We start from the raw sequence: 15,619 nt of genomic DNA on the forward strand, positions 1-15,619 counted from the left end.
CGAAAAAATATATGATGAGAACATTGTGTTACCGTCTGCACAGTTTGCATCACAGGGATCGGCTCAGGTTCCCAGTGCCGCTCCTGCTGCCTCTGATAGGTCTGGTGGCGTTGCATAGTGCGCTCCCATTCTGACGTGGTATCCTGCGTTGCGGACGACTGGAACAGATTGGCGAACGGTCTCAGCAACGTCGTCAGCAAGGACTCTCCTTCCTCCATTACGCGTTCCTGTTCCGGTTGGTACTGCAGGAATAATTAAATTCTGATCATATTTCATTGGAGGAAATCATTGAAGTTTGCTTTTTTGTCGTTCGTGAGATCAAAAAAGGATTTGATCCCAGGTCGTTAGGTCACATCAGGTTTGCTCCCAGGAGGCGTCCCAGGTGACAATTTGATGCTGTATAAACGTTTCTCCAACTATTTTAAATCAGCCTTCATTTGAACGAAAGCTGAGCACAAGAGGTACAATCCTTTATTCAGCTCCTAAACATCTAATTTTGGTGATTTTATTCAACCTTAAGCTAATTCGAGGTTCATTGGATGGCTGGTTTAAGGCTTAATATGCGCTTAATCAGTAATCAATCAAAATTATTAATTGTGTAAAAATAATATGAAAAAAATATCGTGAGCCTTGTTTACCATTAACTGCGTCTATTTCCAGAAGACATGTTTAGGACTGTATAAATTAATCTGTGGGAAAACTGTGAATTGAACTCGGACCTCCCGATTTATAGTCACTCACCTTAGCATCTACACCACACACAATTGTGTACATATCCTCGAAAACAAGAGCATTACCTTTTGTATCTGAATAGTCAAGTACATAAGTTGAACTATGTCTGTTTAGAGGCTGAAGAAGCGATGTCGACTTCACGAAAACCATGCTTGGGTCAGCTGTCATAAAATATTTGATTAAAGGTTGAACAGTCTGTATGTTGGTGTGTGTTTCAAAGTTGGTTATCCAGATAAATAATATTCTATTCAACTTGATATTCAGCCATCTATGTATTGCTGATTAAAGAGGTTGAACAAGCCATACTTCAGACCAATATCACTAGTTTACAAAATAAAACAAAAGTCGTGAACTTCTGTCAACGACCAAAATGTTTGAAGCACAATTTAGTACTGATTTCGAAATCGTGCTTCAAAAAATTTTAAGTAGAGCAGTTTTTGAATTTTAGCTCAATATCGAGTTTTACAACTTTTAAATATATGAAATTTACTAAATTTCAAATAGCTTGCGTTTTGTTCAACCAATTTCAAATCTTTTTCCATAAATTAAAAGCTGAATAGAATACCGTTCGATCATCTGAATGCAGGTTTTGTGATTTTTTTGATGAAATTCAAGATATTGGCGAGTTTTAGGGACGATCTCCTTAAATTTTAGCCAAATTTCCAAAAATATATGAAGAAATGTATTTTTTTTCAATAAGAAAAAAACAATCTAAAAATTCTTTCTAAACGTTAATTTGACATATCATATGTAGGCGAGTTACAGTAAAAAATTCAGCTCAATCAGAGCATTGATTACGTAGAATGAGATGTGTGAAGTGAGCGACGTTGCTTAAAAATAGAACAAAAATCGATTTCAGATCATCAACCTTGTATGGAAAGTCGAAAAAAATCTCCGCTCTACTCAAAAATGCTGTAAACTAGTGTATTTAGCTGTCATTATGTTCAACCATTAACGAGCTTTTGTTCAACTAATACTCTCACTGTTCAGCATTTACTGTTACTTGGGGTTCGCAAGAATCTTGCTAAGATGGGCACTGCAATGATGGTGCAAGATATGATCATGGTGCAGGAGCAGGAAATTACACGCAATATGAATTCCCAAGAAGGGGTTTCAACATGCTGTGGTGCTTACATCACCAAACTTCAAATATTTCCCCTGAAACTTCTCAAAGAATTCCTTCAGGAATTCCTCTAGGAACTCCTACAGGGATTTCTCCATAAATTTCTCCAAGGGTTCCTCCAGAAATTCCTCCAGATATCCCTTCAGGAATTCTCCAGAAATTTCTTCAGGAATTCCTCCGGATGTTGCTTCAGAGATTCCTCATGGAATTCCTCCAGGGATTCCACCAGGAATTCTTCCAGGGATTTCCGCAGAAGTTTTCCAGGGATTGCTCCATGGAATCCTCCAGGGATACCTTTAGCAATTTCTGCAGGGATTCTTCCAGGCATCATATATATAATAGCCCTGTTTGTCTGTCCGGTGACTAGCCTACCAGACGCAGCACGCGGGGAAATTCTCACAAAAAATAAAATATTTGACATTCAATTCATTTTTACCATCAGATGCAGAGAACAAAACCAGCGACAACCTTAGACAACCAGGCACTGCATTTGATTAAAAAAATCCCAGACAACCAGACTGAGCATTTTATGAAAAAAAAAACACAGACAACAGAGGTTAAAAATTTTGATTAGTTTTGTTAAATATTTGACACTTCAATTCTTTTTCACTATCAGATGCAGAAAACAAAACCAGTGACAACCTTAGACAACCAGACAGTGCATTTGATGAAAAAAATCACAGACAACAGACGTTGAAAATTTTGATTTTTTTATAATATTTGACACTTGAATTCTTTTTCACTATCAGATGCAGAGAACAAAACCAGTGACAATCTTAGACAACCAGACAGAGCATTAGATGAAAAAATTCACAGACAACAGACGTTGAAAATTTTGATTTTTTTTAAATATTTGACACTTCAATTCTTTTTCATTATCAGATGCAGAAAACAAAACCAGCGACAACCTTAGACAACCAGACACAGAATTTGCGTTGCGTTGCGTTGCGTTGCGTTGCGTTGCGTGGTAACGGAGTAATTCGTAGATTGCATACTGGAAGTTGTCATGTTAAAACTTTATTACTCCTATTCTAACTGCTTATGGAATGCTATTTGGGAGGGAATAGCTATCCAATTAGAGGTTGAAGTAAAAATACATGAAAACTTCCATTGCCGGCCACGCCCATCTTCTCCGTTACGAGGATAGGAAAGGATGTGATGATATGACACCTACTTCACGAAAGGCCAGCGACTCACCGGCGCCCCCATAGGTGTCAAGGAGTTGGATATTTGGAATGGATTGATTTGGGATTCACCATAAGCGAGTGATCCGACAAGATGCAGATTGTGTGAGTGTATTTGCTTGAGTGGTACATGTAGATGTGTTGATGTGAGTGTAAGTGTTATAGCATGTTTGAACACCAACGTTGGGAGTGACGTAGCTAAAAGGTTTTGCCACTCCATGGGTCATCTTTCTTCGGGGATGGGGCACAGGCATTTACACTGTGTCCTGGCTAACAAGCCTAGGCTTAAGCGCCATTGCTCGCTCTCTGAAACGATAAAAATACGTTATGTTGATGGGAAGGGGTAGCAGGGACGGGATGATATCTATTTATCGAGATGCCAGCGACTCACCGACGCCCTCGTAAATAGAAAAGAGATGGGATTTTGGTACGGGAATTGGTGAAGTTTTTGATTGTTCATAATGGTAATTTTACTGTGATTTTATGTGAAGATGGCAAAATTTTAGATAAATGTTGTTTTAAAACCGTGAAATCAAGCCTCATGTGTGAAAAGTAAAAGAGGCACGACAAAATGAATAAAAAGGGTTGTTTGGCTGTCTCCTCTCCGTTTCGCCAAGGCAACCGATTTTTGCGCTCGTACATTCTTATGCTCAAAATATCTAGTTCTATTGGCAATAATTTAGGTAAACGGCATTATTCCTAACAAGGATGAAACCGGAATTCTCTCACCCGGATGGCGGTTCCTCGCCAATTATCCTTCAGATGATGCATCAGCCACTGTTGCCGCAATCAGATAGCCCGTCACGATGCGCCGTCCGACGGTCACCAGTTTGACTCATTCGATCACGATCACCTTGAGCTCTTCTTTGCCCATCAGCTTTTGCTCTCACAGGAAATTCACTTAAAATCAGCCGCTGTTTACGCTTCTCTCCATCTTTTGCCCACTTCCGACAAGACCCTTTTCATCAAACCCTCAAGAAACATTTCCAACAACACTCCAGATTTATTTCACTTCCGGTCTCTTTTATTTTTCACAGCTCAGCTCACTCTCTTTTCTGGACATCAAGTTTCTTTTTTCAACGCTCTACCACTACTTTTCTTTTTTTTTCTTACACGACTCCAACTATGTCCCAACTTCACTGATCGCCAGATCATCCGGCCAACGAACACTTTCCCTTCTCTTCAGTTACCAGCACTTCCTTTATATCCAAACGTAAAAGTTTCTTTTCATTTGTTCACCTGCTGACTACTTCTTTTTCGTCTAACCCTATGTGCGCCATTGGCCGGCTGACAGCACCACCACACAATTAGCACTTCTCCACTTTACACTCGCTTCAATCCGATTTTTGTTGGCAGCTCCAACCTTCCAGCAATAAATTGTTATTTTCACTCAAAAACACTCCACCGATTTTTCTAGACAACCAGACACAGAATTTGATGAAAAAAATCACAGACAACAGACGTTGAAAATTTTGATTTTTTTTAATGTTTGACACTTCAATACTATTTCACTATCAGATGCAGAGAACTTAACCAGTGACAACCTTAGACAACCAGACACAGCATTTGATGAAAAAATCACAGACAACAGACGTTGAAAATTTTGATTTTTTTTATAATATTTGACACTTCAATTTTTTTTCACTATCAGATGCAGAGAACAAAACCAGTGACAACCTTAGACAACCAGACACAGAATTTGATGAAAAAAATCACAGACAACAGACGTTGAAAATTTTGATTTTTTTTTTAATATTTGACACTTGAATTCTTTTTCACTATCAGATGCAGAGAACAAAACCAGTGACAATCTTAGACAACCAGACAGAGCATTAGATGAAAAAATTCACAGACAACAGACGTTGAAAATTTTGATTTTTTTTAAATATTTGACACTTCAATTCTTTTTCATTATCAGATGCAGAAAACAAAACCAGCGACAACCTTAGACAACCAGACACAGAATTTGATGAAAAATCACAGACAACAGACGTTGAAAATTTTGATTTTTTTTAATGTTTGACACTTCAATACTATTTCACTATCAGATGCAGAGAACTTAACCAGTGACAACCTTAGACAACCAGACACAGCATTTGATGAAAAAATCACAGACAACAGACGTTGAAAATTTTGATTTTTTTTATAATATTTGACACTTCAATTTTTTTTCACTATCAGATGCAGAGAACAAAACCAGTGACAACCTTAGACAACCAGACACAGCATTTGATGAAAAAATCACAGACAACAGACGTTGAAAATTTTGATTTTTTTAAAATTTCATCATAATAGCACAGACAAACAGACGTAACACGTCGAACATTTTTCGATTCAAATCATAGTCACGGAAACATTTTCGCCCAATGCTAAAAGGACCAAGTTTGGCCGACCACCAACTAGGTGGCGGTAGTGAACAAACGTCAAACTCGAACAAAAACTATGCGAGCGCCACGGGTGGGCAGTTGGCCAACTATCAAATTTTGATAAAAGACCGTTAAATCGGTGTACGATGAGAATTATCAGAGTGTTACGTCTGTTTGTCTGTGATAATAGTATTTAAGATTCATTAAGACTAATATTTATTGTCAGATGAATTACCTTACAAATAAATAAATAAATAAATAAATAAATAAAATATTTGACACTTCAATTCTTTTTCACTATCAGATGCAGAGAACAAAACCAGTGACAACCTTAGACAACCAGACACAGAATTTGATGAAAAAAATCACAGACAACAGACGTTGAAAATTTTGATTTTTTAAAATATTTGACACTTTAATTCTTTTTCACTATCAGATGCAGAAAACAAAACCAGTGACAACCTTAGACAACCAGACAGAGCATTTGATGAAAAAAATCACAGACAACAGACGTTGAAAATTTTGATTTTTTTAAAATATTTGACACTTCAATTCTTTTTCACTATAGGATGCAGAAAACAAAACCAGTGACAACTTTAGACAACCAGACAAAATATTTGATGGAAAAAATCACAGACAACAGACGTTGAAAATTTTGATTTTTTTTTTAATGTTTGACACTTCAATTCTTTTTCACTATAGGATGCAGAAAACAGAACCAGTGACAACCTTAGACAACCAGACAGAGCATTTGATGAAAAAAATCACAGACAACAGACGTTGAAAATTTTGATTTTTTTTTAAATATTTGACACTTGAATTCTTTTTCATTATCAGATGCAGAGAACCAAACCAGTGACAACCTTAGACAACCAGACAGAGCATTAGATGAAAAAATTCACAGACAACAGACGTTGAAAATTTTGATATTTTTTTCTAATATTTGACATTTCAAATCTTTTTCATTATCAGATGCAGAAAACAAAACCAGCGACAACCTTAGACAACCAGACACAGAATTTGATGAAAAAATCACAGACAACAGACGTTGAAAATTTTGATTTTTTTTAAATGTTTGACACTTCAATTCTATTTCACTATCAGATGCAGAGAACAAAACCAGCGACAACCTTAGACAACCAGACACAGCATTTGATGAAAAAATCACAGACAACAGACGTTGAAATTTTTTATTTTTTTTTTCAAATATTTGACACTTCAATTCTTTTTCACTATCAGATGCAGAAAACAAAACCAGCGACAACCTTAGACAACCAGACACAGAATTTGATGAAAAAAATCACAGACAACAGACGTTGAAAATTTTGATTTTTTAAAATATTTGACACTTTAATTCTTTTTCACTATCAGATGCAGAAAACAAAACCAGTGACAACCTTAGACAACCAGACAGAGCATTTGATGAAAAAAATCACAGACAACAGACGTTGAAAATTTCGATTTTTTTTTAAATATTTGACACTTCAATTCTTTTTCACTATCAGATGCAGAAAACAAAACCAGCGACAACCTTAGAAAACCAGACACAGAATTTGATGAAAAAAAAATCACAGACAACAGACGTAGACATTTTTGATTTTTTTTTTAAATATTTGACACTTCAATTCTTTTTCATTATCAGATGCAGAGAACCAAACCAGTGACAACCTTAGACAACCAGACAGAGCATTGAATGAAAAAATTCACAGACAACAGACGTTGAAAATTTTGATTTTTTTTAATGCAGAAAAGAATCTGTCACTCTTAGACAACCGAATGCAACAGTTGCTAGAAATAACACAGATAGCCCTGTTTGTCTGTCCGATGACTTCACCGAAGTTTTTCAGATGTTAATAAAAGCTGCATTGGATTCACCAAATAAAAAATTATTCCCAACGAAGAAAAATGTAATGTTTTTTATTTAATATCTACAAGCGTGGATAACACATGAACCGTTTATATTGTAAAAAAACACTTGCCACGGGCGCTACTGCGTCCATAAATAAACTAGTTCTTTCAGAAATTCCTTCAGGAGTTCCTCCAGAAACTCCTCCAGGAAGTCTTTCATGAATTCCTCCAGGAATTTTTCCAAAAATTTCTTCAGAAATGCCTCCAGGGTGTCCTCCACGCATTCCTCCAGAAAGTCCTGCAGGTATTCCTTCAGAAATTCCTTCAACACGAATTCCTCTAGGAATTCTTCCATGAATTCCTTCAGGAATGCCTCCAGGGATTTCTTCAGGGATTCCTCATTAAATTCTTTCAGGAATTTCTCAAAAACAAAAAGCCTCACAATTTCTCCAGAAAATTGACAAAAAATTCCTCCGGCAATACCTCCATGAATTACTTCATGAATTCTTCCAGAAATTCTTACATAAATTCCTCCATAAACTCTAACAGCAATTCTTTCAGAAACTGCTTCAGGGATTCCGCCAGAGATTTCTCGAGGAATTGCTTCAGATTTTCCTACAGGCTTCAGCAATTTTTCCAGGGATTCGTCAATGAACTCCTCCAGGAATTCCTCCTAAGATTTCTCCAGAAATTCCTCCTGAAATTTATCCTAGAATTCCACCACGGATTCATCCAGGAATTCCCTCACGAACCGCTCCAGCAATTCCTTCAGGAATACTTCCAGGAAATTTTATAGGAATTCCTCCACAGATTCATCCAAGAGTTTTGCAGAGCTTCTTCCAAGGATTCCTTCAGAAATGCCTCCAGGAATTCCCCTAAACATTGCAATAGGGATTTATCCTGAAATTCCTCCATGGATTCCTCCAGGAGTTCGTTTAAGAATTTCTCCAAAAATTTCATCAGAAATTCCTCCAGGAACTTCTACAGAGCTTCCTCCAGGAACTCTCCAGGCATTCCTTCACGCCTTCAGAGATTCCTCCAGAATCCTTAAGAGATTACTCCTGAAATGCCTCCTGGCTTTTCTCCTGGAATGCCTCGTCGAATTCCTTCCGTGATTCCTTCAAGAATTCCTTCAGTAATACCTCGAGGAATTCCTCCAGGAGTTACTATTGGAATTTCCCCAAGAATTTCTCCTGAAAATTCTCCAAGAATTCCTCCTGGAATGCCTCCACGAATTCCTCTAGGATTACTCCAAGAATTCCTTCTGGATTGCCTACATGGATTTCTCAAAAAAATCGTCAAGAAAATCTTCCTGAAATTCCTCCACGAATTTCTCCACGGAATCCTGAAGGAAATCTTCCAAGGAATCCTTTGGAAATGCTTCCAGGAATTCCTCCAGAAATTCCTCCAGTAATTCCTCCAGGGATTTATTCTGAAGGAATCCCTCAGGAATTCCTTAAAGAATTTATCCAGCAATTGTTTCAGGAATTCCTCCCGGAAATTTTGCAAGGATTCCTCTAGAAATTCCTCCAGGAACTTTTCCAGAGCTTCCTCCAGGAATTTTCTGAGCATTGCCTTATTAATGCCTCCAAGGATTCCCCCAGTAGGTCTTTAAGGGATTATTCATGAAATTCCTCCTGGCATTTCTCCTGAAGTAATTTCTTCAAGAACTCCTCCAGAAATTCCTCCAGAAAAACCTCCAGCAATTCCAGGGATTCTTCCAGGAATTCTTTAATAAATTTTTCCATAAATTCTTCTAGAAATTTCTTCAGAAATTCCTACAGAAATACCTCCAGAAATTTCTCCTGGAATTGCTCCAGGAAATCTTCTCAAAATTCCTCCTTAGTTTTTTTCAGGAATTTCTCATGAAATTTCACCAAAGATTCCTCAAGGAATTCTTCCAAGGATTCCTTGAGGAATTCCTACAGGCATTGCTCGAGAAATTTCTCCTGGGATTCGTCCTTAAAATCCCCCAAGAATTCCTTCTGGAATGCCTACACAAATTCCCCCAGGGAATCCTCCAAGAATTCCTCCATGGGTTCCTTTAGGAATGCCTCCAAGGTTTCCTTCAGGTATTTCTCCTTAAAATTTTCCAGGGATTCCTTCTGAATGCTTCAAAATTTCTCCAGAAATTCCTCAAAGATTTTCTTCATGACCTCCATAAATACATCCAGCAATTCCTCCAGGGATTTGTCCTTAATGAATCCTCCAGGAATTCCCGTAAGAGTATATTCAGCAATTGTTTCAGGAATTCCTCCAGGCAATTCTGCAGGGATTCATCTAGAAATTCCTCCAAAAACTTTACCAGAGCTTCCTCCAGGAGTTCTCCAAGCATTCCTTTATTTATGCTTCCAAGGATTCCTCCAGAAGGTCTTTAAGGGATTCTTCTTGAAATTCCTCCTGGCATTTCTCCTAAAATGCCTCCTCGGATTCCTCAGGTAATTCCTTCAAGAATTGCTTCAGCTATTCCACTTGGAATTCCTCCAGGAATTCATTCTGAAATACCTCCAGGAATTCCTCGTAGAATTTCCTCAGAAGTTCCTCCATAAATTCCTCCAAAAGTTTCTCCAGCATTTCCAGGGATTCCTCCTGAAATTCTCTCAGGGATTCCTCCAGGTGAGCCCCAAAAATTTCCTTAGAAATTCCTCCAGGAATTCCTTCATACCTCCATAAATTCATCCAGAAATTTCTTCAGGAATTCCTACAGGAATTCCTTCAAGAATACCTCTAAAATTTTTTTTTTATTGCTAGTTGAAAACGGAAACAGTTTTTCCATACTGAAGAATTTTACTGAGGCGTTTCGGGAGTTTCGGACAGTCTCAGGTGCGTTACATGAGGTCCGGCAGGGTTTCAGAGAGATTTTTGTGGCATCTCAGGAAGTTTCAGAGGATCTTTGGAGACCCTATCACAATATCTTTTGAAATGCCCCTGTAAAATCCTTTGATTTTAAGGTGTTCTTGAAACCCCCTGATACGACCCTGACCTAAAATGCCTCGAAACGCTCCTGAAACCTCCGTGTTCCCGCCTTTGAAATTATCATAATCAATTTTAAATGCCTCTGAACCCCCTTTCGACGCCTTTAATAGGCTCTATAACCTTCTGAAACGCATCTGAAAACCCCTTGAAACGCCTCTGAAATGCTTTCAAACGCCCCTAAATCCTCTAGGAAAACTCTTAAAATGTTATTGAAACTCTCTTAAATGACTCTGAAGTACCTTGAAACGCTCCTGAGATCTCTTGATCTGCCCTTAAAGCCCCTTGATACATCCCTAAAATCCCCTTCATACAACACTAAGGTCTTTTTTTACACGGGGGATACGTCCCGTGTGAAAAAAAAAACCGTGTAAATTCGCGAAACCGTGTTAAAAAACTGAGGGAAATCTGAAAATATTTAAAATGTCCTCACCTCCAGATATCCGAGGTTTGTTTTAGAGTGTTAATACGGAAAGGGGGGGGGGAATAGTAGTAAGAGTTGAATCTAGAGAGGACAAGGAATGGGCTATGGATAGCAGAGTGCATACTATTTCCAAGGAAGATCGCAGAGCATATTTTGGGGAGTTAAGGACTGTCTAGACGGACGAAACGAAGGATTAAGGAGACTGTCAACACCCTACAGGTCCACGGAGCAAGGTGGTGTAGAGAAAGATGTTCCAGCTCCAGGACACCCAGGAACTTCCGCGAGTAAATGCTTTCATATCTACGAGCGTAATCGATTAATTGTTGTTACATCACTGATACCGTCTACCCCCGTTGGTTTGAACGACATCTCATGCAAACCAACGGGGTTCATTTTTAATTTTAACTTCTGGTAACCCTGTGAACATCGAAAAACACACTGATAGTAACCCTTTTTGCTGTTTTGTTTTGATTCTGCGTTCCGTTTCACCCCGTTCCATGAGCAGAATGACGTTTGAACCATTTTTAGTTTAAACGATGTGCAGATTAGAGGGGGTCAAATTAAAAAGTGTTCAGATTAGATGCGGTCAAACCAACGGGGGTAGACGGTACTGTTCAACATCCTACAGGTCTACGGAGCATTGTTCTGTAAATAAATAATTTTCAAACATGACCTCCAATTTTGATCTCCTAGAACTTCCGCGAATAAAGTCCAGAAGATCTACAAACCAATTGTAGCCAATGGTTTCTTGCTACATTACCGATGCGTTGTAACATCCCAGAGGTCCAGGGACACAGATAGCTCTGGTTCAGCTACCTGTGGCGGACGTTAAAAAGTCCGTTAAAGTAGGGCGGATAAAGGTGGGCTGGTGTGTATGTCACCTGACATTCCACGAGCCACCAGAGGTTTGCTTCAGGTGTCTGGAACCAGGACACAAGTCGTGGGACTGCAAAGGCCCCGACAGGCGCAAACTGTGTAGGCGATGCGGCGCTGAAGGTCATAAGGCCCAAAGCTGCACGAGTCCGCCCATCTGCATGATCTGTACCGGGAAAACCTCGAAAAACAGACATGCGATGGGTGGTCCAGGGTGCCCGGCCTTTAAGAAAGCCGCAGTGAACAACAAATCACAGTGCAGGTAACGCAGCTGAACCTGAACCACTGTGATGCGGCTCAGCAACTGCTTTGTCAGGCAGTTTCTGAGTGGGAGACGGATATCGCCATCATATCGGACCCATACCGAGTACCCGCCGGCAACGGCAACTGGGTCGCGGATGGGACCAGAAAAATGGCGGCGATATGGACGACGGGTAAATACCCCGTTCAGGAGTTGGTGTCTACTACCTATGAGGGCTTCGTGGTCGCCAAAGTAAACGGGGTCTTCTTCTGTAGCTGTTATGCGCCTCCGCGGTGGCCGATCGAGCAGTTCACGCAAATGCTGGACCGCTTAACGACCGTGCTAACAGGGCGAAGGCCGGTGGTAATAGCGGGCGACTTTAATGCCTGGGCCGTGGAATGGGGAAGCCGTTTCACGAACCAGCGGGGTCAGATCCTGCTAGAAACACTGGCCATCTTAGATGTCGACTTGGCTAATGTCGGTACCAAGAGTACCTTTAGTCGAAACGGAGCGGAGTCAATTATTGACGTGACCTTTTGTAGTCCTGGCCTAACAAGTAGTTCGAACTGGAGAGTAGATGATGGCTACACTCACAGCGACCACCTGGCGGTTCGCTACAGTATCGACTACAATAACAGCAGACAGCGGATAGAAGAAGAGGCGGCTAGGCCAAGGCCAAGCCCTCGCAGGTGGAAGACATCATACTTCGACGAAGGGGTATTTAGGGAGGCGCTCCGCCGTGAGCGAAACTTAATCGGTTTAGACGGCGACGAGCTGGTAGCGGTGCTCTCACGTGCGTGTGATGCGACCATGCCTAGGCGAGTCCACCCTAGAAATGGGAGGCCACCGGCTTACTGGTGGACCGACGCGATTGCGGACCTGCGCCGCGCCTGCCTACGGGCTAGGCGGCGGATGCAGCGAGCACGATCAGAGGAAGAGCGAAACGAACGGCGGGTGGTGTTCGCCGCTGCAAAAGCCGCGCTTAAGACCGAGATAAGAGCAAGCAAAAAGGCCTGCTTTGAGGGTCTCTGTCAAAGTGCCAATACGAACCCGTGGGGTGACGCCTACAGGATCGTTATGGCCAAGACGAGAGGTGTGATGGCTCCTACAGAGCAATCTCCAGAGATGTTGGAGGGGATCATTGGAGGACTTTTTCCGCGTCATGATCCTAGTCCTTGGCCTCCTTTCGTAGGACAGCCGGGGACTGGGGCTGGCGATGAGGAGAGGGTCACCGATGTGGAACTTGCGGGGATAGCTAAGTCCCTTAGCGTAGGTAAGGCCCCAGGTCCGGACGGAGTTCCGAACCTGGCCTTAAAAGTAGCTATTGCAGAGGCTCCCGAGATGTTCAGGTCTGCTATGCAGAAATGCCTGGACGAGGGAGTTTTCCCAGAAGCTTGGAAGAGGCAGAGCCTGGTACTATTGCCAAAGGCGGGGAAACCACCCGGAGACCCGTCGGCATATAGACCAATATGCTTGATTGACACGGCGGGGAAGGTGCTCGAAAAGATCATCCTCAATAGAATGTTGCGGTTCACCGAGGGCGAAAATGGTCTTTCGAGTAACCAGTACGGCTTCCGGAAGGGGAGGTCCACCGTAGACGCTATCTTGTCGGTTACAAAAACCGCCGAGAAAGCACTCGAGCCTAAGAGGAGGGGAATTCGCTTTTGCGCGGTAGTGACTCTGGATGTAAGGAATGCGTTTAATAGCGCCAGCTGGTCTGCTATTGCCGATGCGCTCTTGCGTCTGGGGATACCGGAGTACCTGTACAAGATTCTCGGAAGTTACTTTCAGAATCGTGTACTAGTCTACGACACGGAGGTGGGTCGGAAGTGCTTTCACATAACCTCAGGAGTCCCGCAAGGTTCCATCCTGGGTCCGGTGTTATGGAATGTCATGTACGACGAGGTGTTGAGGTTAGAGTATCCAGTGGGAGTGGTGATTGTCGGATTTGCCGACGACATTACGCTCGAAGTCTACGGTGAAACGATCGAGGAGGTAAAGTTGACTACCAACCACTCGATCAAGGTTGTGGAGGCGTGGATGCGGTCCAGGAAACTGGAGCTGGCTCACCACAAGACAGAGGTGACGGTTGTTAACAACCTGAAGTCGGAGCAGCAGACGGAGATCAGTGTAGGAGACTGTACTATCCTGTCAAAGCGCTCCGTCAAACACTTGGGCGTGATGATCGACGATAAGCTTACCTTCGGTAGCCACGTCGATTATGCCTGTAAAAGAGCCTCCACAGCTATTGCGGCACTGTCCCGGATGATGTCCAATAGCTCTGCGGTGTACGCCAGTAAGCGCAAGCTTCTGGCTAGTGTTGCTACATCCATACTTAGGTATGGCGGCCCGGCGTGGGGTACCGCGCTAAGTACTAAATGCTACCGACGGAAGCTGGAAAGTACTTACAGGCTTATGTGCCTGAGGGTTGCGAGCGCGTACCGTACCGTGTCACACGACGCTCTCTGCGTCATTACTGGTATGGTGCCTATCAGCATTCTTATCAGTGAGGACATGGAGTGCTTCGAAATGCGCGGCACAAGAGGCATACGCAGGACTGTCAGGATGGCCTCTATGGTCAAATGGCAGCGCGCGTGGGACAGTTCCACCAAAGGAAGGTGGACCTATAGGTTGATACCGAGGGTAGATAGTTGGATTAATAGGCGCCATGGGGAAGTTTCATTCCACCTGACACAGGTCCTTACAGGTCATGGTTGCTTCCGACAGTATCTACACCGTTTCGGGCATGCGGATTCTCCCGAATGCCCAGTGTGCAATGGTTTAGAGGAAACGGCGGAACACGTTTTGTTCGTGTGCCCGCGTTTTCGCACAATGCGTGACCGCATGCCTGCCACATGCGGGGAGGACACAACTCCGGACAACTTGGTCCAGAGGATGTGTAGGGATGAGTTTGGCTGGAACGCCGTTTCAACGGCTATTACCCACATCGTCTGGGAGCTACAGAGGAGGTGGCGCGTGGACTCGGAGAATGGCTAGTCCAGATGCAGTACAAGAGGTGGTCCAGGGGTTCGGAGTCGGCTTCGTAGGTCATACCGGTGCCCTGCGGTCGAGATCGACCCTTACAACGATTAAGTGGCCGCGGAGAGGAAGTCCCGGTAGCGGTGCTGTCGTGGCGTCGGTCTACTGGGTTGGATCCAAGCCCGCGGTTGGAAAGGGGTCCCCGGCAAGGGTCGGGGCAGGTGCCGTCAGCAACCTACGGATGCATCTGATAGGGCCTGAAGGGTAGTGATACCCTTCCTTTGCGGGCAGGTCAGATCGGGTTGCATGTGGGCATCAGTTCTTGATGTCCGCTCAGCAGTAGGGCGCGGGCGGGGTTGACTCTGCCCGCCTTCCGAGGACAAAGGGAGTGGCGAGGACCACTCGGGAAACTGGCTAAGCGCCAGCATGCTACCGTGATGGACTCTCCAAAGCGAGTCATCGATGTTCGTTGCTGCAGGCTACGCAGCTAACCTTGTGGGTGCGATGTGCACTAGCCCCTCTCTGAAGCAATACCTTCTTGGTGGTTCCGGAGAGACGTAGGGTTTGGCGACCATAGGAATGGTTTAGTGGGTACGAGGAGAGAGTAGTCCTGGATTTTACTTTTGTTGTAGAAGACGGCCTGTCAGATCTACACTACCCTAACCTTCTGTTAGGGTGTCTGTTGAGCAGATTATCCCCCTATGGTTTAGAAGGAAAAAAAAAAAAAAAAAAATCCCAGAGGTCCACTGAGCATTGTGCTGAAGAGTATTGATTTCTGAAGATATGCTAGGTCTTTCATGAACTTCCGCAAGTTGAGGCCTTAAGATCTACAAGCGTACTCAATGAATTGCCCAAGCAACACACATGTTATATAAG

General features: G+C 42.5%; 1 protein-coding gene across 1 annotated transcript in view; it reads right to left on the reverse strand.

Moving 5' to 3' along the window:
- LOC109406853 (uncharacterized) overlaps window positions 1-15,619 on the reverse strand; it is a 32,450-nt gene that overhangs the window by 3,161 nt on the left and 13,670 nt on the right. The window contains exon 2 of the mRNA XM_029868239.2: window positions 33-242. Coding sequence (XP_029724099.2) covers window positions 33-242 — 210 coding nt within the window. The remainder of the gene's footprint in view (window positions 1-32; window positions 243-15,619) is intronic.

The sequence above is a fragment of the Aedes albopictus genome, chromosome 1 (genome assembly GCF_035046485.1).
Source record: "Aedes albopictus strain Foshan chromosome 1, AalbF5, whole genome shotgun sequence".
In the NCBI taxonomy this organism is placed as follows: Eukaryota; Metazoa; Arthropoda; class Insecta; order Diptera; family Culicidae; genus Aedes; species Aedes albopictus.